The sequence below is a fragment of the Cnephaeus nilssonii genome (assembly GCF_951640355.1).
Source record: "Cnephaeus nilssonii genome assembly, chromosome: 5".
Lineage (NCBI taxonomy): Eukaryota > Metazoa > Chordata > Mammalia > Chiroptera > Vespertilionidae > Cnephaeus > Cnephaeus nilssonii.
The window spans coordinates 20,765,609-20,793,588 of NC_137076.1; the positions used below are offsets into that span (position 1 = coordinate 20,765,609).

A 27,980-nucleotide genomic window follows, 5' to 3' on the forward strand; every position below is an offset into this window, starting at 1 on the left:
ATGGAACCAGGGAATCTTACAGGAGTGTCAGAATTTCTTCTCCTGGGATTTTCAGAGGAACCAGCACTGCAGCCCCTCATATTTGGGCTTTTCCTCTCCATGTACCTGGTCACTGTGTTGGGAAACCTGCTCATCATCCTGGCCGTCACCTCAGACTCCCACCTCCACACACCCATGTACTTCTTCCTCTCCAACCTGTCCTTGGTAGACATCTGTTTCACCTCCACCACCGTCCCAAAGATGCTGGTGAACATCCAGACACAGAACCAAGTCATCACCTATGAAGGTTGTATCACCCAGATGTATTTTTTCATGTTATTTGGGGGACTGGACAACTTCCTCCTGACCGTGATGGCCTATGACCGGTTTGTGGCCATCTGTCACCCACTGCACTACACAGTCATCATGAACCCCCGTCTCTGTGGACTGCTGGTTCTGGTGTCCTGGATCACAAGTGCCCTGCATTCCTTGTTAGAAAGTTTACTTTTGTTGCGACTAACCTTCTGTACAGATTTGGAAATCCCCCACTTTTTCTGTGAACTCAATCAGATGGTCCAACTGGCCTGTTCTGACACTTTTCTTAATAACATGGTGATGTATTTTGTAGCTGTGCTACTGGGTGGTGGTCCCCTAGCTGGGATCCTTTACTCTTACTCTAAGATAGTGTCCTCCATACGTGCAATCCCATCCGCTCAGGGGAAGTATAAGGCCTTTTCTACCTGTGCATCTCACCTCTCAGTTGTCTCCTTATTTTATGGAACAAGCCTAGGAGTGTATCTCAGCTCTGCTGCTACCCACAGCTCACACTCAAGTGCAGCAGCCTCAGTGCTGTACACTGTGGTCACACCCATGCTGAACCCCTTCATCTACAGTCTCAGGAACAAGGACATAAAAGGGGCCCTGAAACAATTTTTGGGGATGGCAGCCATAAAAGAACAGCTGTGCTGAGTCTGACAAAGTGCACTTGATTTCATGGCTTCAAGACTGAAAACCAGAAATTAAGATCCTTTAATCAGATTGTGTTTGTAACAACTTGTTTTATTTCCTGAAATTTCCATTTATTTCAGTTCAACTTCTCTATACCACTTAAGTAACCATTTTATTACACTTTCTGCTACGTCTATTATACAGACAGTTTTTCTCTTTCTTCTTTGTTCTAACCTAACATGGCTTTTTTCAACCATGATCAGAATGCAAATTCCAGTTTATTTCATGGACAAAATGGATTTCTGAAGATTAATTTATTCTCAAATAACATACATCATTGTAAAGAAGTTGTTCTTCTTTTATAGATAGAATAGTCATAAGTTGTATTATTCATGTTGGAAAAAATTTGCTTGTTTACTCACACTATTTATATAATTTCATTCCAGAAAAATCTGACACCTCAATTTTAACTTTTATGTTTCTCATTCTTTTTTTAAAATATATTTTATTAAAATATATTTTTATTTCAGAGAGGAAGTGAGAGGGAGAGGGAGAGAAACATTAATGATGAGAGAGAATCATTTATTGGCTTCCTCTTGCACGCCCCCTACTGAGGATTGATCTCACAACCCAGGCATGTGCCCTGGACAAGAATCAAACCTGGGACCCTTCCGTCCACAGGCCAACACTATATCCACTGAGCCAAACCAACCAGGGCTGATTCTCATTCTTTATACATCAGTACTTTAACTGCTCTTCCTGATAATGTTGACTTTATCATTGTTCCTTATAAGTCTCGGCCTATGGATGGTAATGCTATAGGCTGAAAATGCCTGGGCACTGGCCTTGGGCCCTGCTACTGGTTCCTCAGACCACAGTCAATGTTGTGGCTGGACGGGCTCTTATGGTCCTTATTAAAATTGCAACAATCATGAGGGATCTATGAAATCACAAGGTTTAGTACTCACAGGTCCTGGAGGATACACAGCATCCTAAGGGCCACATCAGGTTTCAGAATGGGGGAAGGGAGGAAGAAGGGAGCAAGAGAGAGAGAATAGGTTGAGTTGGGAGGGGAGAGCAGAGTGCTTCTCTAGCAGCCTTGTCAAAACGCTGGCAATAGGATTATTTGAGATAGATGTCTTTGAAACAGATGCCTCATGCATCAAAAGTTTAATGTCAGGCCCTAACCGGTTTGGCTCAGTGCATAGAGCGTCAGCCTGCGGACTGAAAGGTCCCAGGTTAGGTTCCAGTCAAGGGCATGTACCTTGGTTGTGGGCACGTCCCCAGTAGAAGGTGTGCAGGAGGCAGCTGACTGAAGCTTCTCTCTCATCGATGTTCCTAAATCTCTATCCCTCTCCCTTCCTCTCTGTAAAAAATCAATAAAATATATATAAATTTTTTAAAAGTTTAATGTCAGGTATTTACTAGTATCATACTACTAGGAATTATAACTAATCTCCTAGTTTTCTTATTTTATTCAACTCAGTGTCCAGAATACCTACAATAATATAGAAACTTCCATTAAACCCAGTATTAAATCTGGGTTTGGCATCCTGGACTTTTAGCATGAGTGATGCCAATATTAATTCTTCCAATCAGTGGCCAGAGCAAACGTTTTCATTTTTGCATCTTATTCAATAACATTCAGCAATATGTTATAGTTTTCAGTTTACAAGTCTTTCACTTCCTAGGTTATGTTTACTCCTAGTATTTTATTCTTTTTGATGTAGTTGTAAGTGGAATTATTTTCTTAATTTCTCTCTCTGACAGTTTGTTATTAGAAACCACAGATTTCTGTAAATTCATTTTGCATCCCACAATGTTACTGAATTCATTTTTTCTTTCTAACAAATTGTCTTTATTTTAAATAACTTATTGGAATTAATGAATGAAATAAACTGAACGTATTTAAAATGCAAACTTTTCTTAATTAAAGGAGCCATACAGAAATTAAGAGTACCAGTAATTACCCTGATCCTCTACTTCCTTATTTCTGGTGATGATGTGAGATGATAAACCTAATTCAGTCAATTTTGTTAATAAATAAAATATTTAGAAATATTTGATGAGTCTAACAACTCCTTGACAGGTAAGAAATATATGTATGCATACATGTTTGTACATTTTATCTGAATTTCTTTCTAATAAACACACACACACATATGTCCAACATAGACTTGTTAAAATTTTCATCTTCCATGTTGAAAGAGAACTTGAAAAAAATTGGAGCGAATGGAAGATAAAAGAACAAATAGTTAAATTAGAGTGAAATTAAAAGAAAGTAGAAATGTAGACACAAAGATTTAAAGTAGAATTGTTGAGGAAGATGGCTGCAGAGCTGGTGGAAGTTGCTCTCTCCTCCTCCCAGACAGGACTTGGAATCACAACTAAATTATACAACCATCAACCTGAAGATCCCACTGAAAACAGCTGAGCAGAAGTCTTACAACCAAATATTTGTAGAAGAAGCCACATCGGGACCAGTGCCATCTTTCCTGGGGCAAACACTCCCCTCCAATCTGCATCAGCCTAGGGGACTGCACAAGCCCCAAGCTCCAGGCCCCCCTTGCCATCCTGTCTGAGCTCACAGCCCACAAAGGAGTGTGCTGTCTGAGTCTGTACTAGGAATGGGGAGTCGGTGACCATATTTCTAGAAACTCATATCAACGCAAAAGAAAATTACTTAAACCTGACCCTGTTTAGGGAGCTTTTCCTGGTAACCACTTATATCTAACTCCCCTCCCTCAACACCATTTTCTGTCTTCAGCTAATGTGTGTTGGGTATTACAAGTATTTAGCAGCCTACCTTCAGGTTTTCCCTCATTGGGAACCACAGTCTGAGAACTGAAAGCATCATGACAAATTCTAATCAACACCTTACTCTGATTATAATGTTGGCTCGGTCACTAAACTTCCTCAAGCCCAATAGTGCAATGGAGAATGAAGGTCATAATTTTATCATTTCAGAGAAAGGACTTTTATAAATTTTAAAGCAAATAATGCATGTAACATACTAAACTCAGATTGTGTAGCATAAAATTATAAAATTATGTCTCATAATTAACAAAGATCTTATAATGTGGGACTAAATAGCAGCTCTTATCTTCTGATGTAATTACAAAATTTCTCGTTGATTTGGCAAATGTGTCATGAAGCCAAGGAGGGTGGTACACAAAGCTTTACATCAAAGTCACACAGTTCACTCCCTTGTTAAAGAAAGAAATTGCAATTCTCTGGAGATATAATGGCTTGTGCCTCACAACAATTCAGTGCTTTGAAAATCCAAGGTTCCTAGTCAAGCCAGTTTCCACGGTCTTGGACTTTAGAGAAAATTTAATTCAAAGTTGGGTAAGGTGCTGGGAGATGAGACCTCAAGAGGGTCATGGAGAAGGAGTAACAAAAACAAGATTCACTTAACGTCTAAGCTGGTTCCTTGGGAACAGAGAATCGGCAGGAACATTTTCCATTCTGTGCAGACCAGTGTGTCCCACAGGGAACTGGGTGCTCAGAGGTGGGAGCAACAATGCAAACAGGTATCTAATGAGCAGATAAAAGAGGAGTAATATCTCCTCTGCAGCAGACTCCCAACATGTGCAAGGTTAGGCTGGAACAGAAGATATTTGTTTCTTTTGGAGTCTCAAGTCTGCCTCTGAGACTAGTGCTTGACTCCTTCCTGCTCTTTTGTCTGAGAACAGAGCTTCAGTCTCCCACATTAACCATCCAGGGAGCAATTCAGACTTCTACAAGGAGCCCTTCCTTTCAGAGACCCATCCAGGTGAGTCTGAGAGTGCAGCAGATGCTGTGGGAAGATTCAAGTAATGCATCCCAGAATCTCTCCCTGAGGTAACCTGAGAGCCTACCCAGGTCAGCTCAGAGCTGAGAGACTGCCATAAATGTTTGCTAGGTAGGCGAATACATAGTTAATACATTTAGTATGCTAAATTAGTTTTCTCCTGAAAACATTGCTGTTTGGCATAGAATTGTTTTATATATGTATAGATGGATTTAGGGGAATGGATGAAAATGTATTAATTTTGTATGGTCAATTCCATCAGTCTGTCATATTGTGTCTTCTCCCATTACTTTTAAACATAAACAGTTCTACATCTTTCACCTTGGCAAAAACATTCTTTTGCATTCAATTAATGATCTTTTCTATCCATTTTCTAAGCATAATCTAGTTATGTTTATATAGGTAGAAATTATAACTGTAGACACTGCTTACACGACTGCCTTTTAAAAGTATATTTTTGTATTTTTATTTGCACACCCTTGCCCATATATCTGGAATTGGAGGCTTATATTGATGTGATTAAAGTTCTGTGGGGGCGGTGGGGGGAGTGTTTGGCTTTTTTTTTTGTTTTACAATTTTCTTCCAATTTTATTAATGCCAATATTTGAATACACAATATTCAACCATGTTTATTTTCCCTGCCATTTTTATATTATGAATATTCCATACCTTAACATTTTTTCCATATAAAAACACATTTATAAAACTACATAAATGAACAAAGTCAGTGAGCTCCCTGCTCATTTGACCTCACATTATGCAAGGAAGGCCCAGTATAATGAAATAAGTGTGCTATGATATCATATTCTCAGGGGTAAAATGTGAAGAAAGGGGATCAATAGTTGTGGCATAAGCAGGATTATATAAAGAATGTCCGGGATTATTTGTAGGTTGACAAGGAACAGAACCAGACTAGTGCCCACCCATCAGTTGTGTCACAAAGAAATCTAAACTCAAAGCCAAAAATAGCAAAGGAAAGATGCTATTGAGCCATATAAACACCAGGGTGATCTAATAAACATGGCATAGGTGCTGGAATCACAATTAGATCAGAGGCTGGGGAGGACGCTGTGGTGAGGCCCCTGAAGCAGTGAAGTTCCAGTCAGGATGTGGCCCCTTGAGTCCCAGGTAACTTCAGCACCCACGCTGTCCCCCTCTTCTCTCTGCACCTGGCTCTCTGCTGGGCTATTCACTGTTATTTTTCCCTCATTATCAGGAAATGGCTTTTTAAGCTGTCCATACATTTATTGTGTTAAATTCCAGATTTGTTTCACTGTTTCCCAAAATAAGACATGTCTTTTACATTGTGACCCAGCGTTGTTGCGTGCGCGCTCACGCACGCGCGCACACACACACACACACACACACACACACACACACAGACACACACACAAGAGAACAAAGGTAACCATGAATGATTATGTATTTTCCCTCACTGTGTATGACACACTCTAACACTTTCTTTTGTGCCTCCTTGATTCCATTCTATTTCATTCTTACAACTGTAATCTGACACCCTAATGACTCCTGATCTCAGAATATGGAGAACACTCCTCAAGCTTGTCCTCCACACCCAGCTTCATAGAATCCTGTCATAGAATACATGTTTATTCAGCCACACTAAACTAAATCTGAAGGGGGGAATGAGTTTGTATAACATGCTATATGCCTCAGGTACTCACAGTCTAGCAAGGAACAAAGACTTGGAATTAAATAAAAATCTCACCATGGGTGCCCTAACACTTAGGTTAAGAGCATGAGAAAGTGACCTTTTCCTGTGCTAATGTTAGAAAAAGAAAAGCTTCATGAAGGAGAGGATCCAGTCTCTTTGAAAGAGGAGTTGGAGTTTGGAGGATGGAGAGGGGGTGAAAAATTAAAAAAGACCAGTGGGGAGACCCCAAGCAGAGGAAAGCAAGCCCATAAAGGCTCTGAGCCCTGAAGCTGTGGTGTCAGATGAAGCAGGAGTCAAGTTCAATGTTTAGGAGAGCAGTGTGAGGAGGCCAGGGCTCTGTGAGGGTGGAGCTGGCTGAAAGTTCACAGACACTTCAGCTGAAGCTACAGAATTTGGGCTTCTATCTCCAGTAAGAAGTCACTAGGGGAGGAATTTAAATCAGAGAGTTCAATGATCAGCATTAAAGTTCTCTCAGAGTCAATGTGAGTATTTGACTAAAGGGGTGCCCGCCTGTTTGGTGGGAGAGATGACAGGGAATTGAAACATGTCTGTGGAATTGGAGACCTAGGTGTTGGGAAGCATTAATGACATTTGAGAGGTAGAATAATTAGCCTCATCCCATCACAGTGGTAACCATTCATTTACCAACAAAAAGGAAGTATACCAAGCTCTCTGCATACAGTATATTGATTATCTGTCCATCACCATAGGCTGATGGATGCTGCAATCTTCACCATCAGATGAGGATATTAATAATTATCATGTTGCATACCTGAAATTTAGATAATGTCATAAACCAATGTTACCTCATTTTTTAAAAAGGCATATAGTTCTGGCCAGTGTTGCTCAGTGGTAGAGTGTTGTCCTGCACACCCAAGGGTCATGGGTTGAATTCCCAGTCAAGGCCACATACCTGGGTTGCAAGTTCATTCCCTGGCCCCAGGTTGGGGCATGTGCAGGAGGCAATCAATCAATGTTTTTCACATCAATATTCCTCTCTCTCTCCCTCCCTCCCTCCCTCCCTCTTTCTCTCTCTCTCTTCCTCTCTCCCTCTCCCTCTCCCTCTCCCTCTCCCTCTCCCTCTCCCTCTCTCTCTCCCTCTCCCTCTCCCTCTCCCTCTTTCTCTCTCTCTCTCCCTCCCTTCCTCTATTGTCTCTAGAATCAATGGAAAAAATATTCTCAGGTAAGGATTAACAAAAAATAAATTAGCTCAGCCAGTGTGGCTCAGTGGTTGAGAATCAACCTATGAACCAGGAGATCACAATCTGACTCCTGGTCAGGGCACATACCCGGGATGTGGGCTCCATCTCAGTCACTCACCTGTGCTATTAGATCTTTTCCCCCTTTATGTCCATTTTTTCTCTCTGTTTTTTTTTAACCAGTTTTTAAAGTCTCTTTAAATAGGGGACACAACCTAGCCATAAAAAAAATAGAGTCCCCTGTTTACATGTCCACAGGAGGTTTACCAACTGGAATTTGATACTATTTCTATATTCTTCAGATAAAGATAAACTGGTGTTGACATTATTCCTTGTATCATTATTTTTCCAATTATTATGATGGGGGGAGAAAAGCCTGGTGATAACATGGCCCCAGAAAGTAGTTCGTAATGCACTCTGGTGTGTGTGGGGAAGGGATTTGTGTGTGTGTGTTATGGGGCAGTTGGATCTGAGCCCATATACTCCAAAATGTGTTCCCTAACCATTTGTACACCATAAGAGTCCATAGATGCAAGCGGCAGACTATTTTTTTTCTTTTAATTTTTTAATTTTTATTGATTACGTGATTACATGTGTACATATCTTCCCATTGTCCCCCCAACCCCACTCCCATACAAGCCCTCACCACCCCCCACCCCAGTGTCTTGCATCCATTGGTTTTGCTTATATGCATGCATACAAGTCCTTCGGTTGATCTCTTATCTCCCACACCCCTCCCCAAACTTCCCACTGTAATTTGACAGTTTGTTTGATACTTTACTACCTCTGTATCCATCTTTTTGTTCATCAGGTTATAATGTTCTTTATTTTCCATAAATGAGTGAGATCATGTGGTATTTTTATTTCACTGCCTAACTTATTTAACTTACAATAATGCTCTCCAGTTCCATCCATGCTGCTGCAAATGGTAAGAATTTCTTCTTTTTTATAGCAGCATAGTATTCCATTGTGTAGATGTACCATAGTTTTCTAATCCACTCATCTGCTGATGGGCATTTAGGCTGTTTCCAAATCTTAGCTATGGTGAATTGTGCTGCTATGAACATAGGGGTGCATATATTCTTTTTGACTGGTATTTCTAGTTTCTTGGTATATATTCCTAGAAGTGGGATTACTGGGTCAAAGGGGAGTTCCAGTTTTAGTTTTTTCAGAAACTCCATACTGTTCTCCACAGTGGCTGCACCAGTCTGCATTCCCACCAGCAGTGCACAAGGGTTCCTTTTTCTCTGCATCCTCGCCAGCACTTGTCCTTTGTTGATTTGTTGATGATTGCCATGCTGACAGGTGTGAAATGGTACCGCATTGTCATTTTGATTTGCATCTCTCGGATAATTAGTGACTTGAGCATGTTTTCATATGTCTCTTGGCCTTCTTTCTGTCTTCTTTCTAAAAGATTCTATTTAGGTCCGTTGCCCATTTTTTTATTCAGTTATTTATCTTCCTTTTATTGAGTTGTATGAGTTCCCTATAAATGTTGGAGATTAAACCATTATCAGTGATAACATTTGCAAATATGTTCTCCTATACAGTGGGCTTTCTTGTTGTTTTGTTGATGGTTTATTTTGCTGTGCAAAAGCTTTTTATTTTGATGTAGTCCCATTTGTTTATTTTCTCTTTAGCTTCCATTGCCCTAGGAGTGGTATCAGTGAAGATTTCTCTGCCTGTGGATTCTTCTAGTATTTTTATGGTTTCTAGTCTTATGTTTAAGTCCATTATTCATTTTGAGTTTATTTTTATGCATGGTGTAAGTTGGTGGTCTAGTTTTACTTTTTTTTTTTGCATATATCTGTCCAATTTTCCCAACACCGTTTATGTAAGAGACTGTCTTGACTCCATTGTATGTTCATGCCTCCTTTGTCAAATATGAATTGGGTATAGTCGTTTGGGTCAATATCTGGGTTCTCTATTCTATTCCATTGGTCTATATGCCTGTTCTTGTGCCAGTACCAGGCTGTTTTGAGAATAGTGGCTTTGTAATACAGCTTGAAATCTGGTATTGAGATCCCTCCTACTTTGTTCTTCTTTCTCAGGATTGCTGTGGCTATTCGGGGTCTTTTTTTATTCCAGATGAATTTTTGGAGTTCTTTCTTGGTCTGTGAAATATGCCATTGGTATTTTAATGGGGAGTGCATTGAATCTATAGATTGCTTTGGGTAGTATGGACATTTTAATAATGTTGATTCTATCAATCCATGAACACGGTATGCTCTTCCATCTATTTATGTCTTCTTCTCTTTTTTTTTCAATGTCCTGTAGTTTTCTGAGTAGAGGTCTTTTACCTCCTTAGTTAAGTTTATTCCTAGGTATTTTAATTTTTTTGGTGCGATGTAAATGGGATTGCCTTTTTAGTCTCTCTGTCTGTAAGTTCACTGTTGGTGTATAGAAATGCCATAGATTTCTTGGCGTTAATTTTGTATCCTGCTACATTGCCAAATTCATTTATTAAGTCAAATAATTTTTTGATGGAGTCTTTAGGGTTTTCTATGTACAGTATCATTTCATCTGTGAGTAAGGACAGTTTTACTTCTTCTTTTCCAATTTGGATGCCTTTTATTTCTTCTTGTCTAATCACAATGGCTAGTACTTCCAGTACTATGTTGAACAGGAGTGGTAAAAGCGGGCATCCCTGTCTTGTTCCTGTTCTTAGGGGAAATGGTTTTAGTTTTTGCCCATTGAGTATGATGTCGGCTGTGGGTTTGTCATATATGGCTTTTATTATGTTGAGGTATGATCCTTCTATTCCCACCTTGCTGAGAGTTTTTATCAAAAATGGGTGTTGGATTTTGTCAAATGCTTTTCTGCATCAATTGATATGACTATGTGGTTTTTATCTCTCAATTTGTTTATGTGATGTATCACATTTATTGATTTGTGGATATTGTACCATCCTTGTATCCCTGGGATAAATCCTACTTGGTCATGGTGTATGATCTTTCTGATGTACTGCTGGATCCGATTTGCTAGAATTTTGTTGAGGATTTTGGCATCTATTTCATGAGGGATATTGGCCTGTAATTCTCTTTCATTGTATTGTCTTTATCTGTTTTTGGTATTAGGGTGATGCTGGCTTCATAAAGGGAGATTTGAAGTGTTCCTTCCTCTTGAATTTTTTTTAAATAGTCTGAGGAGGGTAAGTTTTAGTTCTTCCTTGAATGTTTGGTAAAACTCCCCTGTGAAGCCGTCTGGCCCCGGGTTTTTGTTTGCTGGAAGCTTTTTAATGACTGCTTCAATTTCTTCCCTAATTATGGGCCTATGAGATTTTTAGAATCTTCCTGATTGAGTTTTGGAAAGTTGTACTTTTCTAGAAATATGTCCATTTTCTCCACATTGTCCAGTTTGTTGGAATAGAGTTGTTCATAATATTTTTTAACAACCCTTTGTATTTATCTGGGGGTCTCTTGTTATTTCTCCTCTTTCCTTTCTGATTTTGTTTATTTGGGTCCTCTCTCTTTGCTTCTTGGTGAGCCTGATGAGAGGTTCATCAATCTTGTTTATTCTTTCAAAGAACCAACTCTTGGTTTTCTTGATCTTTTGTATTGTTTCTTTGGTCTCTATGTCATTTATTTCTGCTCTGATCTTTATTATTTCCTTCCTTCTGTTTACACTGGGCTTTTCTTGTTGCTCTCATTCTAACTCTTTGAGTTTTAGGGTTAGGTAATTTATTACCATTGTTTCTTGTTTTTTGCAATAGGCTTGTAGAGCTATGAACTTCCTCTCAAGACTGCTTTCGCTGTGTCCTATAGATTTTGGATTGTTGTGTTTTCATTGTCATTTGTTACCATGAAGTTTTTTATTTCTTCTTTGATCTCTCTGGTAACCCACTCATTGTTTAATAGTGTGCTATTTAGTCTCCAAGTGTTAGATTTTTTTGGATTGTTTTTATTGTAATTGATTTCCAGTTTTATGCCATTGTGACCTGAGAAGATGCTTGATATGATTTCTATCTTCTTGAATTTGAAGAGACTTTGCCTGTGTCCTAATATGTGGTCTATTCTTGAAAATGTTCCATGTACACTGGAAAAGAATGTATATTCTGTAACTTTGGGGTGAAATGTTCTAAAGATGTCAATTAAGTTCATCTGATCTAGTGTGTCATTTAGTATTGCTGTTTCTTTGCTGATTTTTTGTTTAGTTGATTTATCCAGTGGTGTCAGTGGGGTATTAAAGTCCCCTACCATGACTGTATTGCTATCAATTTCTCCCTTGATATCTTCCAGAAGTTGTTTTATGTATTTGGGTGCTCCCAAATATAAGTATCGCAACCTCAGCTTTTTTCTCATTTCCATTTGCCTGAAAAATGTTTTTCCATCCCTTCACTCTCAGTCTGTGTGAATCCTTTGTTCTCAGATGCATCTCTTGCAGACAGCAAATATATGGGTCATGTTTTCTTATCCATTCAGCTACCCTATGTCTTTTGATTGGTGCATTTAATCCATTTACGTTTAATGTTATTATTGACAAGTACATGTTTGTTGTCATAATTTTCCTTAATGTTTGTGTTTCTTCTTGCCTTTCTCTTTCTTCTTTTCACAGCAGTCCCTTTAGCATTTCTTGCATTGCTGGCTTGGTAGTGATAAACTCTCTTAGCCCTTTTTTGTCTGTGAAGCTCCTGGTTTCACCTTCAATTTTGAATGATAGCCTTGCTGGGTATAGTATTCTTGGGTTCAGTCCCTTGCTTTGCATCACTTTGTAAATTTCATTCCTTTCCCTTCTGGCCTGGATTGTTTCTGTTGAGAAATCCATTGATATTCTAATAGGGGAACGCTTGTAGGTAACTTTCTGTCTCTTTCTGGCAGCCTTTAAGATTCTTACTTTGTCGTTGGGGTTTGCCAATTTAATTATGATGTGTCTTGGTGTCGGTCTTTTAGGGTTCATCTTGTTTGGGACTCTATGTGTTTCTTGGACTTACATGTTGTTGTATTTTCTTGCCAATATCAGGGAAGTTTTCTGTCATTATGTCTTCAAACAGGTTTTCTATTCCTTGCTTCTCTTCCTCTCCTTCTGGTACCCCTATTATGTGAATATTGTTTCATTTTGTGTTGTCCCAAAGCTCCCTTATGCTCTCCTCTTGCTTTTTAAGCCTTCTTTCCAGTTGCTGCTTTATTTGTGTGTTTTTTCCTACCTTGTATTCTAAATTCGCTGATGTAGTCCTCAACCTTCTAGTCTACTGTTTAAGCCTTCCATTGTGTTCTTTATTGCAGCTATGCCATTCTTAATCTCTTCTTGCTTCCTTTTCATGTTGGTGACATTCTCATTCAGCTCCTTATAGGTCTCATTGAGTTGTGTGTATTTTTCATTGAGTTGTGTGTCATTTAGCCTTTTAAACATCCTTATAACCATTACTCTGAATTCTTTCTCTGATAAGCTGCTAACCTCAATTTCATTTAACTCCCTTTCTGGTGATTCCTCTTTTTCTTTCCTTTGGGGATTGCTTTTTTGTCTTGCCATGTTTTCCTGTAACGTTTTAATTGTAGATCCAATTGCTTTGCTACCCAGGTTCTTTTGGGAATGGTGCTACTGGTGCAATCTCTCAGTTCTCCTGGGCTTGATAATCTAGTGTAGTTCCCTACTTGTGCTATTTGGGTCCTCTTGATGTAGGCCTGTGAGCTTGAGAGGCACAACTGTGGTGTCTAGAAGTCAGCAACCGTGGAGGGGAGTGTCCCAATTTTATCTGTCTTACACCATTAATTGAAATCACACGTGCCCAACAGGGACTCACAGTGGCACCCAGGAACCATCTGTTGGGGTGATGGGGCTCAGGGGGCCTGCACTCTGGAAAGGCGTGACTGTGGTGTCCAGAGTTCTGTAGTTGTGGGGTGGGCAGACTCAGCTTTTGCTGCTGCACCAGTGGTGAATATGCGCTCACTCCCAGTGGCAGCTCACAGGGGCACCCACAGTATGTTTGCCTGCAAGGCACATTGAAGCACTTTGAAGGGCCCTGGCAGTGTAGCCGCGTAATTGAGGTGCCTGTGGGCAGGTATCCAGGATGAGTGAATTCAGAATTTCTACTCCTGGGGGGAGTGTGCCCCTGTTTGTCCAAGATCACACCCAGGGATAGCTCACAGTGGCTCCCATGAGCACCCTGCGAGTAGATGGGCTCAGGGTGCCTGCTTGTTGGAAATTCGCATCTGTGGAGGTGCGTTTGAAGGCGCAGAGTTCTGACGCACTCTGAGGGGTCCTGGCACTGAGGTTGAGCATCTGGGATGAATTTGGGCAGTTATTCAGGAAGAGGGAATTCAGAATTTCTACTGAGGGGCAGTGCGCCATTGTCTGTGCAGAATCACTCCCAGCAGAGTCTCACACCTGCTCCCCCCTGAGCCCATCAGGGGGCCTGCCTATTGGAAATGTGCATCTGTGGAGGTGCCTTTGCCTGTGCAGAGCTCTGAGGCATTCTGTGGGGCCCTGGCACTGAAGTTGCACAGCTGGGGTATCCGTGGGCAGTTATTCAGGAAGAGGGAGTTCAGAATTTCTACTGCAGGGCCAAGTGCCCTTGTCTGTACAAAATCACACCCACGGGGGGTCCCAGGGGCTGCCAGGCGCTGCCTATGGAGTGGTGTGCACTGGATGCATGTGCATTGGAAACATGTGAGCACCAATGTGTTTTCAGGAGTTCTGCCGGTGGGGAGGGGGAGGTTGTACTTACTGCTGCCCAGCGGTGCACCTTTGGAGGTGGAGGTTCCAGGGTCTGCGGGTCTGCAGGTGGGGCAGCAGGATTTTGGCTGGAGTGGCTGCTGGGTCGTGGGGCAATTTCAAGGCCTGTCTGGTTGGTGGTGCTGATGAGTTTCTAAAAGTGGCCGTTCTACCCTTCAAGATGGCGTGGGATCCCCCTCTTCCTACTTTAAATAGCTTTTATTTACTTATCCTAAGAAGACTCCACATGGGTCTTCCTCTTAATAAATTTCCAAGTGCACAGCACAGTGTGGTTAACTACAGGAACATGTTGTACAGCAGACCTCTACAAATCACTTATCTTGTACAGCTGAACCAGCAGACTATTTTTAATTAAATTTAAAATATCATGGCAGTTAACTGGTTAAAATATAGATACCAGAATGTTAACCAACACATGAATATGAAAGGGGAATCTATTAGTATTTACAATATTTTTGAAACAAAATTAATAAAGTGCAGAGAACAACACGTGAACAAGGGATTCTTTTTGAGCACGGAAGCCACCTTGTTCCTTCACATTCTCTAACACCATCTGTTATTGTTGCCCTCTTGATTATTCCCCTCACCATGCTGGATCCTTTCTGAGTCTTGAATATTGGGAACAAGTGTCATCTCAGGGCTTTTGCACTGACTCTTTTCCTGCACCCCTAATAACCTTGTGTCTCCCCACTCTGTCTTCCCTGAGGTCCCTGTTCAAATGTCACCTTGTTTGCAGGGATTCCTGAACTCCCAGTATAAAATAACATCCAATGCACTCTATTTTATATGTACCTTCTTTTTCTTCACATGACATCATATGGCATGGTATATATGACCTATATTTTGTGTATATTCTTTCATCATTATTATATTTTAAGGATTTTTTTTCTCAGCATCATATACCCTTTCCCTAGATATGGCCATTACTCAACATATATCCCTCAATTGCATGAAAACATTTCTCATTCAAACTGTAGAACAACCAAGATGGTTGCATAGGTAAACACAGTACTCACTGCCTCCCACAACCACATCAAAATTACAACTAAAATACAGGGCAACCATCATTTAGAAGTGCCTTAAAGCTATCTGAATGGAAGTCCTACAACTAAATAAGTAAAAAAGAAAGTACACCGAGACTGGCAGGATGGGTGGAGGGGCTAAATGGGCTGGTCTGACACCATGTGTGCCATTTTTTAGAACAGGAGGGATATCTCGGCTGTGAAGGCCTCCCATGAGGAGCAAGGGGTCCCAGTCCCACATCAGGCCCCTCAGCCCAGGGTTACAGTGCCAGAAAGAGAAGTTCCTATAACTTCAGGCTATAAAAACCAGTGTGAATTGTGGCTGAGTGGCATGGAGGCTGCGGGAGCCCCAGAGTTCCTCTTAACAGGCCAAAACATGAACTTACCCAGACTCGCTCCCTCTGAGCCCCAGAACTAGGCCAGCAGATTGGGGGGATCATGGGACATACAGAGAAGAACTGGATTGTCTGGCATCAGGTCAAGAACTTGTGGGTGGGTTTCTCACAGACTGGGGTGCTCACAGAGCTCATTATTCCTATGCTGAGACCTCCCCCATCACAGAGCTGACTGGCAGCCATATCTGACTCTCCATCAGCCTAGAGCACATTGTTTGCTCCATCCTGTTGATTCCCTGAGACCTCACCCCACAAAATTTGCAGCTCCACCCAAGCTATTTTCAGCAGCTTTTCCATATGAATGGCCTGTCCTGGCTCAGACTTCAGATTTCCCTAAAATCTCTCAAACAAGCAGCAGCTGCAATCAGCATGCTCCATACCTCTCAATAAAAGGACCAAGACCTGGCACTAGCAACAGCCTGCCTTGCTTCACAGTTCAGCCTCTCATAGGCAGTGGTAAGCCCAACACAAGTAGCAGCCATCTGCAGATATCTCTGTGGCTCCTGCCAGGTGGCCCCAGGAAGTGGCTAACTTTGCACCTTCTGGGAGGACTCAGAGCCAATGCACCCAGTGGACAGCTTCAGACCACAGCAGATTACAACTCTACACACCCACAAGCAATACACTCAAGGGGAAGACTCATTGAGCACCAAATCCCCACTGAAGCAAGTCCGGCTCCACAGGGGTATTTCCTACACAGCAACTCTTCTGCTATAGAAATATCTGGTCCTCACAGTCAATTGTCTTGGAGATCAATTCTTCCCAGTGATTCCAACAGCAATCACGGCTCAACTACAACAAGACTGTGCACACAGCCCACACAGGGGTGCACCTAGAGTGCCCAGCTCAAGTGACTGTGGAGGCTGAGCCACTGGCCCTACAAGGACACCTACTATACAAGGCCATTTTACCAATTCCAGGAGACATAGCAGCTCTACCTAATATATAGAAACAAATACAGGGAAGCAGCCAAAATGCAGAGGCGAAGAAAGATGTCACAAATGAAAGAACAGAAGAAATCTCCAGAAAATGAACTAAATGAAATGGAAGAAAACAAACTACAAGATACAGAGTTCAAAACAATGGTTATAAGAATGCTCAAGGATCTTGATGAGAGCCTCAAGGGCCTTAGTGACAATTTCAAGAATCTTAGTGAGAACAGCAAAAACATGAAAAAGAACCAGTCAGAAATTAAGCACTATCTGAAGTAAAGAAGAATTTACAGAGATTCAACAGTACAATAGAGGATGCCAAGAATCAAATCAGTGATTTGAAATATGAGGAAACAAAAACACCCAATCAGGAGAAAAAAGAAAGAAGAATCCAAAAATATGAGGATAGTGTAAGGAGCCTCTGGGACAACTTGAAGTGTACCAACATTCCTTATGGGGGTGCCAGAAGGACAAAAGAGAGAGCAAGATATTGAAAACTTATTTGAATAAACCAAAGAACTTATGCACTTATATGCATAGCCCATGGACACAGGCAATAGAGCAGTGAAGACGTGGGGGGGCTAGGAGGAGGGGGAATGGGGGCATGGGAGATATCTGTAATAGTATCAACAATAAAAAATACACTTAAAAATAATAATAATGACAGAAAACTTCCCCTACCGGGTGAAAGAAACAGACTTACAACTTCAGAAAGTGCAGAGAATCCCAAACAAGAGGAACCCAAAGAGGCCTACACCAAGACACATCATAATTAAAATGCCAAAGGTTAAAGTCAAAGAGAGAATCTTAAAAGCAGCAAGAGAAAAGCAGTTAGTTACCTATGAGGGAGTGCCCATACAACTGTCAACTGATTTCTCAACAGAAACGTTGAAAAAGAAAAAGATTTTAAAAATTATGGACAATAAAATGGCAATAAATACATATCTATCATCAATGGAATCTAAAAATCAAGATAAATGAACAAGGAATCTAATGAATAAGATCAACTGATGAATAAAATACAACCAGAAGTATGGGAACATGGAACAGACTGACCAATCTCAGAGGGAAGCGGAGGGGGCGGGGGGCGGGCAAGAAGAGATTAACCAAAGAATTTATATGCATATATGCATTACCTATGGACACAAACGGTAGGGTGGTGAAGGACTGGGGTGGGGTGCGAACGGAGTGGAGGTGTGTAATAAGGGGAGAAAGGGGGACATCTATAATACTCTCAACAATAAAGATTTGAAAACGAAATAAAAACACTATGTAAACCATGACCACCTTGGGAAAAAGGTCTAAGGAGGACAGAAAATCCTAATCAGAGTTGTCATGGGCTGCGTTGTGTCTTAAAGGCCATGATACATACAAAAAGTATATATTACTTCACTGCAAAATATAATTGTAGCATTTCAACTATATTAGTAATGGCCGTTTATATAAAAACTAATCATGCTATTTTTTTCTTTCCTACTAGTCACCTTCACCACATGGGACGAGGCAATGATACCCCAATTTCAGAATTTCTTCTTTTGGGATTTTCAGAAGGACCAGAATTACAGCCCCTCATATTTGGGCTTTTCCTCTCCATGTACCTGATCACTGTGGTGGGAAACCTGCTCATCATCCTGGCCGTCAGCTCAGATTCCCACCTCCACACACCCATGTACTTCTTCCTCTCCAACCTGTCCTTGGTAGACATCTGTTTCACCTCCACCACCATCCCACAGATGCTGGTGAACATCCTGACACAGAGCAAAATCATAACCTATAAAGGCTGCATCACCCAGATGCATTTTTTCATACTCTTTGCATTGTTGGATGACATCCTTTTGACCATAATGGCCTATGACCGCTTTGTGGCCATCTGCCACCCTTTGCACTACATGGTCATCATGAACCCCCGACTCTGTGGACTGCTGGTTCTGGTGACCTGGATCATGAGTGCCCTGGATTCCTTGTTACAAAGCGTAATGGTATTGCAGCTGTCCTTCTGTACGGACTTGGAAATCCCCCACTTTTTCTGTGACCTTAAACAGGTGGTCCAACTTGCCTGTTCCGACACCTTCCTTAATAACATGGTGATGTATTTTCTAACTGTGCTACTGGGTGCTGGTCCCCTCGCTGGTATCATTTACTCCTACTCAAAGATAGTGTCCTGCATACATAGAATGCCATCAGCTCAGGGGAAGTATAAAGCATTTTCTACCTGTGCATCTCACCTCTCGGTTGTCTCCTTATTTTATAGTACAATGTTAGGTGAGTACCTCAGCTCTGCTGCTACCCAGAGCTCTCACTCAAGTGCAGCAGCCTCAGTGATGTACACTGTGGTCACACCCATGCTGAACCCCTTCATCTACAGTCTGAGAAACAAAGACATAAAGAGGGTCCTGAAAACATTTTTTGGGATGGCAGGTACAAAGGGGACAATCATCCTGAGGTAGAAAAAGTGGCCTTGATTTTGAGGCTCCAAGGCTCAAAATCAGAAATCGTGATTTTTTAATCAGATTGTGGTTTTTCAGACTCGGTCCTTTTATTTCTGTCCTTGAGTTTCCTATCTTTGTTTAACTTCTTTATACAATTTCAGGTATCATTTTATTAAGCTTTCTGCTTTGTCTATTATGTAGACAGTTTTTCCCTTTGTCCTTTTTTTCAACTGTGATCAGAAATATTTGGAAATTTTCATTTACTTCATTGGCAACATTCATGTCTTAACAATAATTTCTTCTCAAATGACATATATCATTGTAAGTAAGTTGTTCTTGTATTCACCATGTGTCCCTCATTCTTCCTACATCGGTACCTTAAATGATCTTCTTGATACTGTAGACTTTATGATTGTTCCGTATAAGTCTCAGTCTGTTGATAGTGATGCAATAGGATAGGAATGCCTGGGTACTGGCCTGGGTCCTACTACTTGTTCCTCAGACCACAGTCAATGTTGTGACTATATGGACCCTTTTGATCCTTATTATAATTGAAATAACCATCATGGAGCTATGAAAATGTAAGTTTTATTACTCATAGATCCTGCAAGCCTGAAAGCCATACAGGAAAGTGTGTGTGTGTGTGTGTGTGTGTGTGTGTGTGTGTGTGTGTAAGAGAGAGACAGAGAGAGAGAAAATGGACTTTGACTGAAGGGCTCTGCCTTTATTGGAGGCCAAAGGCAGGATGGGTAGGGTTTTGGGGGTTTGCTTTTTATTTGAAATATAAAATTTGGAATTAGGGCAGGGGAAGCAAAAGCAGAGTCACCCCTATGGTCAGTTATCTAGGTTACTCAGGGTTTTATACAAGGGCAATTTTATAATATGTTAATTCTTGTGTAAAAATCACAAAAATTCTATATGTGATTCCAAATAAACTTTGCTCCCTCGATATATCCATTGTCTAATGTGAACTTTCTCCCTTTGCTCTTACTGAAAGTGCTTCACATTAAAAATAAAATTGCATATATTTCAAGTTCCAAAAAAATAATTAAATCAAATCCTATATAATAAAGAGCTAAAATGCTGATTAGACTGGACGGCGGAATGACCTTCTGGAATGACCTTCCAGAACAGCCAGTGGGCGGGGGATGGGGCCACAAGGCAGCCGGGGCCATGAGGGCCTATTCTTGCAGGAATTTTGTGCATCAGGCCTCTAGTTAAAAATAAAAGGGGAACTTCATGGGTGGGGGCAACATGAGTGCTTATGTAGTAGCTGTTTTGTATTCATTAAAAAGATTCAGCTCTATGGCAGTAGCTAAAACCTTGCCACATTCATTCCTGAGAGAAACATTTAACAGTATCATCTCTCATTGACTATTCACATAAAAATATTATTTAGTAAGTCTAAAAGAGAATACTAAATAATTTTACTTTGCAATTATTTTATTCCTGGTACAAATGTTTATATTTAGAGTTATAAGCCTTTTACTTCACTGTAAATTGTACAAGCTCTTTACACAGTTTATACAGTGAGAGCTGGTTTCTTGTTGTGGTTTTGAATCCCATACTTTCAAACAAAATTGGAGTTTCTGTCAAAGTATTTTAGTGTTTGACAGTGTATTATTTTATATATGTGTGAATTTAATAAATTTTGTGTGAAAAAAATAAATATAAATAAATAAATAAATAAATAAATAAATAAATAAATAACTTTTGTGTGGTCAGTTCTGTCAGTCAGTCATATTATATCGCCCCATTATATTTTTAAATTTAATTCTTTATTGTTTAAAATATTACATATGTCTTCTTTTTTCCCCCATTGACCTCTCTCCGGTCATTCCCCCCTTCCCAACCTCCCCAGCACCTGTCCTCACCCCCTACTGTCTGTGTCCATGGGTTATGCTTATAAGCATGCATACAAGTCCTTTGGTTGATCTTTCAATACCTCCTACCCCCCACACCCCACTCCCACCTTCCCTATGAGGTTGAATGGTCTGTTCAATACTTCTATGTCTCTGGATTCATCAACAAAATAACAAAAGAGCCCACTGCATGGGAGACCATATTTGCCAGTGTTACTAGTATATCCGACTAGTATATCTGATAAGGATTTAATCTCCAAAATTTATAGGGAACTCATACAACTTAACAAAAGGAAGACAAACAATCCAATCAAAAAATGGGCAAAGGACCTGAATAGACCCCTTTCAAAAGAGGACATACAAAAGCCCAAGAGACATATAAAAACATGTTCAAAGCCACTAATCATCTAAGAGACACAAATCAAAATGACAATGAGGTACCATCTCACACCTGTCAGAATGGCTATCAACAAATCCACAAACGACAAGTGCTGACGAGGATGTGGAGAAAGAGGAACCCTCGTGAACTTCTGGTGGAAATACAGACTGGTGCAGCCACTGTGGAAAACAGTATGGAATTTCCTCAAAAAAATTAAAAAATGAAACCCCCATTATATTTTTTAATTGAATTTATTGGGGTGATGTTGGTTTGCAAAACCATACAGGCTTCAAGTGTACAACTCAAGAAAACATCATCTGCACACTACATTGTGAGCTCATCATCCCAAACAAAGTCTCTTCCATTTCCATTTCCCCCCTCTTTGCCCACCTCCCCCTAGCCTCCACCCCCCCTTTCTTTCTGGATGTCACCACACTGTTATCTGTGTCTATGTGTTATGCATATATGTTTTTGGCTAATCCCTTCATCTTTTTTCTGCCAGTCCCCCCACTCCCCTCTCCTCTGACAGCTATCAGTCTGTACCACGTATCCACGTCAGTATTTCTATTTTGTTCTTAAGTTTATTTTGTTCATTAGATTCCACATATAAGTGAGATCACATGGTATTTGTCTTTCTCTGATTGGCTTATTTCACTTAGCATAATAATCTCCAGGTCCAAGGGTGTTCAAGATAGTAGTGGGGTGCCGGAGGCTAAAGCAAACAGCAGCTAGCATATTAATGCAAAAAGAAACATTGGAATACCAATGGACTCTGATATTCAGCAGGGCTGAAAATCAGCATAATATTACCCTGCTATGGGCTCAATGGCTCAAGGCAATTTCCTAACCTGATCATCTTTATACTGTTTACCAAACTTTACCTTTGATCTGCCTGTATGCATTGCTAAAGGGAAAATGTGCATTCAAGTAAATGAAAAGCTGACCAGGCAAGAGGTTAGTCTGCCTCTTCAAGAAAGAGGTCTCCACCTGGCCCCCAATGCCTTCTAAATTCAGATATCTTGTATAGTATTTTCATTTGTGCATTGGCCCCGCCTTCAGACCCTGAACCCAGCCACGAAGGTCGCAGCAGTGGATCTTTATTGCACCTCCTCTCAGATTCAAACTGGAAATAAAACTATATTGGGGAACATTTACTCTGAATTAGCAACTGAAGACTAGCTGAAGAAGAGACTTTTTATAAAAACCCTTATATTTATTTATTTTTTTAAATTCTTTTTTCTAATTTTTTTATTTTTAATATATATTTTATTGTTAATAGATTACAGATGTCTCCCATTTCCCCACCCCTTTTACCCCCTTCCTCCCAGCCTCAACTCCCCACCCCCACCCAGGTCTTCATCACTCTATTGCCTGTGTCCATGGGCTATGCATGTAAGTATATAAGTTCTTTGGTTTATCTCTTCTTGTCCTCCCATCCCCACATCGAGGTATGTCAGTCTGTTCCATGCCTTCATGCTTCAGGCCTTATTTTGTTGGTCAATTCATTTTGTTCATTAGATTCCAAAATAAGTAAGATGATGTGATATTTGTCTTTCTCCGATTGGCTCGTTTCACTTAGCATAATAGTCTCCAGGTCCATCCATGCTGTCCCAAAGGGTAAGGGATCCCTATGTTTTACAGCTGCATAGTATTCCATTGTGTAAATGTCCCACAGCTTTTTTATCCATTCATCTACTGATGAGAATTTAGGCTGTTTCCAAATCTTAGCGATTGTAAATAACATAGCTTAGCTGGCCTAAGAAAATAGAGAACAAAGACCCAATTAAAGCCATTTGTGCCAGCTAAACCCAAGGACAAATGAAGTCAGAGGATCAAATAACAAAAGCCCCATTAAAGCCAGACAGACCTAAGATAAAAGTAAAACAGTAAATCAGACCAAAGAATAAACCAACACTCCCCTATACACTCATTTTAATGCATCAGCATATTACAAATGCACCTGGAAAGCTGATGAATAATCTACCAAATCCTCCCCTAAGATTCTTTCCTGCAGGGGAAAAAAGGATAAAAAGCCCTCAGGACAAAGACTCAATGTGAGCTTGCCCTAGAGCACACCCATGCCCCTTCCCAGGCATGAACTTTTTATTTCTAAGGGTCCCCACGCGACTTGCAACCAGGGGAACACGTGGTAGCTCCACCCCTGATCCTGTCTCCAAGGCCCCCTTTATCTCTGACCTCTCAGTGAGCTAAAGCAGCCCCACTAGGCTCACTTCTTTCCTATAACATTTCCAGAGAGCCAAGAAAACAGCCTAGTCAGAGGAATGGCGGTGTAAGGGCGCACCTCTCCTCTCCCTCAACAAAATAACCACCTACAATTCAATAAAGAAGGCCCTGCTTGACACAAATGCACGCCTGAGAGACCCGCACACTGGAACAAATAAGGTGGGCTCCTTGGAATAAGCAGAGAGACTAGAAGGGAGGGGTGCCAAACAGGGCTACAGCTCAGCAGCATGTCTGCGCGGCTGGAAACTGGCAGCGGCAATTATGGGCACTTCCCTCCGCTGGTTGGGAAGAATGGAGAGCTAACCGGGCAACTGGCTAGCTGTTGGAGGTGCCACTGGAGTAGCGGCATTGTGCGGTTGTGCACACCAGCAGTGAGTGTCTGAAGCTGAGGGCGTGTTGTGAATGGGGTCTAAGTTGCATGCTTGAGCTGCGGGTCAGCAGACAACCGCCCTACAGAGCTGCTCTGCAAAGGAAGGAAATCGCAGAGCCCTGCCACTGATTGGACTCCCAAATCTCGCTTCCCATCGCCCTTGGAGTTGGCTCCAGGACTTGGCTCCAGGAGTGTATTATCTGTAGGCCAAGAGCTGTTGCAGTAGAAACACAATTTCCCTCTGTGACTGAACCTCAAGAGGGGTGCTTGGGCTGGACCTGCGGAGATCAGGAGTAGCCATTACTGTCAGGGAAAAACAAACCTCACCCCCAAGCAACAGAGGAGGATAAAAATCTTGCAATTCAGTGCCATCTACTGGAACAGAGTAGAAAGACCTCCTCAGAGATAAATGGGAAAACAAAGAACAGTGAACTCTGTGAACAACCACAAGGATGAACAGAAAGAAAAGGAAAAATCCCCAGAAAACAGGCTGGAACACATGGAATTATGCAAGTTGAATGACAGAGATTTCAAGGTTGCAGTTCTGAAAATACTCAATGAGATGCGAGAAAATGCTGACAGGCAATTCAGCACACTCAGAAAACAAATCAATGAACACAATGAGTATTTCTCCAAAGAAATTGAAATTTTAAAAAAGAATCAAGCAGAAATCCTGGAAATGAAGCAGGCAATTAAAGAAATTAAGAGTGAACTGATGAGCATAGAAAATAGAACCAACCAGTTAGAGGAAAGAATTTGTGATATTGAAGATAGGAATCAAGAAATGATGCAGAGGGAAGAAGAGCGAGACCTGAGAATAAAGAGGTATGTAATAGCCCTATGAGACCTCTTTGATTCCATGAAAAAAAATAACATCAGAATCACAGGCATAGCGGAGGAGGAAGAGAGAGAGTATGGAATGGAGAGTCTATTAAAACAAATAGTGGATGAGAACTTCCCAAATCTATGGAAAGAACTAGATCCTCAAATCCAAGAAACAAACAGAACACCTAGTTACCTCAATCCAAAGAGGCCCTTTCCAAGGCACTTGGTAATAAAGTTGTCAAAAATTAGTGACAAAGAAAAAAATCTTCAAAGCATCCAGGGAAAAGAAGGAAGTGACCTACAAAGGAAAACCTATCAGAATTTCACCTGACTTCTCAGCAGAAACTCTACAAGCCAGAAGAGAGTGGAACCAAATATTCAAATGTCTGAAAGAGAGAATTTACCAGCCATGCATATTATACCCAGCAAAATTATCCTTTAAATAACAACATTCCCAGACATACAGAACCTGGGGTATTTTATCACTAGAAAATCTCCATTGCAAGAAATACTTAAGGGAATTATTCTACCTAAAACAAAGAACATAAGGTCATAACATTATCAGTGGGATTGCTAAAAAACTCGTAGCATAAATAGGGATAATTTGTGACAACGAAAACATACAAGGGGAAGAGGAACAGGTCTGAATAGGTAAAGGAAGATGAAGATCAGATGCACTCAAAAAGGGTAAAAACTATGGTATATATGCAACTTCACTTTTTATAAAACTAAGGGCAATCACACACAAAAATCCCCCAAACAAGAAAGCTTGAATGGCTCACCTCTAGGCCCCGAGTGGGCCCTTTGTTCCCGGAACCATGTGAAATTGAGGATCCTGACATTGGAAACAGGCAGAAGAGACTTAACCTTTTGCACTCGGATGTCGCGTGTGTCTCGACACGGTTAACATTAGAATAAAGGAATCGAGAAAAAAGCAAGCGAGTGCAAAGGGTTAAAGGATGTCCTCTTCAGATCTGGACCAAATATGCTTTCATATTAATGAAAAGATTGGCAATATTTAAAAATCTCTGTCATTAAGAAACTGCAGTCAAGAACCTAACTCGAAGATTATCCTACATAATAAAAGCGTAATATGCAAATTGTCCCCTCGACTGGGAGTTCATACAGGGGGCGGGGCTAGCTGGGGGAAGGGAGGGAGGCCCCAGTGGTGGCAGGCGGCCAGGGGAATGGAGGGAGTACCTGGCTGGCAGCCAGCAGCTGCTAGGGACCCTACCAGTGCACAAATTTTGTGCACTGGGCCTCTAGTCTACCTAATAAAAGAGTAACATGCTAATTAACCATACCTTTGTGACACCCACCAGCCAATCAGGAGTGCGTATGCAAATTAATCCAACAAAGGTGGAGGGTTAATTTGCATATGCAGGTGCCAAGCATGGGGCAGGACGCTTGTGTCGTTGCCATGGAGACAACGCAGGTGTTCCGCACCACCCCAGCCTCTCCAGGCCTCTGGGCAGCATGGGAAGGCAGAAAGGCGACTCCAGCCAGAGCAAAGGAAATGCCGGCAGCCAGGAGAATGAAGGCCCATTCTTGCATGAATCTTCATTTGTGCATCAGGCCACTAGTATTAAATAAAATAGGAGATGAGATCATGGTAATAAATGAACTTCTAAATAATTTGGAATTAGAAATTTAATTTCAAGAACAGACTACCAATTCACTCAAGGAACTCTGTGCATCTCTTAAAGAAGATTATAAAGATGTGGAGCATCTCAAAGAAAATATTCCTCCCCATTTTCCTCAAGTAACAGTGACCCAGAACTCTGGTAATGTATCAGATCTTGACTCTGAAGAACCTGTCAAAATTGAGGAACCTGGAGTCACAAAGAAGCCCTCTAAAGAGCAGAGGAATATTAATAACTTCTGAGGAGTTTAATGGCATTTATAACTTCTGAGGAGTTTAATGGCATTCCTGCGTATGTGAAATTCCGATTAACCTATTGTCAAATTAATGATGCTATTAAAGAAATCAACAAGGCAGTAGTTAGTAAATATAAGATCCTACATCAACCAAAAAAGTTGATGAGTTCTGTGGCCAGAAATCTCTACCACAGATTCAATGATGAAGAAACAAAGGATACCAAAGGTCATTATTTTGTAGTGGAAGCTGACATAAAGTAGTTCACAGCTTTGAAAGTTGATAAGAAGTTTCATGTTATGCTGAATATCTTATGACACTGCCAGAGGCTGTCAGAGGTCCAAGGGGGAGGACTCACCCGATACATTATAATCTGAGGCCCTTTGAGCTTTTGAACAAGCCAACAGTAGGGTATAGAGGCTATTCCTATAGTGTCCTTATATGTAATTTTTTAAAATATATAATTTATCTTTCCTTATTTCTTATACAAATAAAACTTCTCTAAAATAAAGCATACTGGAAAATGGAAGATATCTGTAATACTATCAACAATAAAAACTATATTATAAATAAATAAATAAATAAATAAATAAATAAATAAATAAATAAAGCATATTTTAAAACAAGACATATAGCTTTAAAAAAAAAGGGGGGGGACATGTATGGAATACCACCAAACAAAAACAACAGATACAAGCATAAAGGAAAAGAACCAATGGAAGCACAGAGTTACCAGAAAACAAAAGATAAAATAGCTATCGGAAATCCTCATACATCAATAATTACCCTAAATGTAAATGGTCTAAATTCACCAGTAAAGAGGCACAGAGTAGCAGAGTGGATCAAAAAACAAAACCCAACCATATGGTCAAATATGGATGCCCCCATTTGGCCACAAGATGGCCACCACAAGATGGCCTGCAGGGGAGAGCAGTTGTTGGTGATCAAGCCAGCAAGGGAGGGCAGTTAGGGGGGACCAGACAAGCAGGGGAGGGCAGTTAGGGATGACCGGGCAGGCAGAGGAGGGTAGTTAAGGGAGACCAGGCCTGCAGGGGAGGACAGTTAAGGGTGACCAGGACAGCAGGGAAGCAGTTAGGCATTGATCGGGATGGCATGGGAGTGGTTAGGGGGTGATCAGGCTGGCAGGCAGAAGCGGTTAGGGGCAATCAGGCAGGCAGGCAGGCAAGTGGTTAGGAGCCAGCAGTCCTGGATCATGAGAGGGATGTCTGACTGCCCGTTTAGGCCCGATCCTACATCGGGGTCCCTCAAGGGGTCCCAGATTGGAGAGGGTGTAGGGGGGCTGAGGGAACCCCCCCACCCCATGCACGAATTTCTAGTATAGTCAATAATATGGTAATGACTATTTATGTGGCCAGTTGGATA

The 27,980-nt window shown here is 41.1% G+C and overlaps 1 protein-coding gene and 1 pseudogene across 3 annotated transcripts; both read left to right on the forward strand.

Moving 5' to 3' along the window:
- On the forward strand, nt 1–19,059 carry LOC307099293 (olfactory receptor 7A10-like; the record flags this gene model as incomplete). Of its 2 annotated transcripts, XM_079770644.1 has the most annotated exons (2): nt 1–894; nt 19,000–19,059. In XM_079770644.1, the coding sequence occupies 2 exons, from the start codon at nt 1–3 to the stop codon at nt 19,057–19,059; spliced, it is 954 nt and encodes a 317-aa protein (XP_079626770.1). The 2 variants fall into 2 exon arrangements, with proteins under 2 accessions (XP_079626770.1, XP_079626769.1); XM_079770643.1 differs by lacking the exon at nt 1–894 and having other exon boundaries at nt 18,106–19,059.
- A 6,621-nt stretch (nt 19,060–25,680) lies between these two features.
- Nucleotides 25,681–26,974, forward strand: LOC307100478 (SKA complex subunit 1-like; annotated as a pseudogene). The gene is made up of 2 exons: nt 25,681–25,784; nt 26,297–26,974. The product of its transcript is annotated as an SKA complex subunit 1-like (transcript).
- The last annotated feature ends 1,006 nt before the right edge of the window (nt 26,975–27,980 follow it).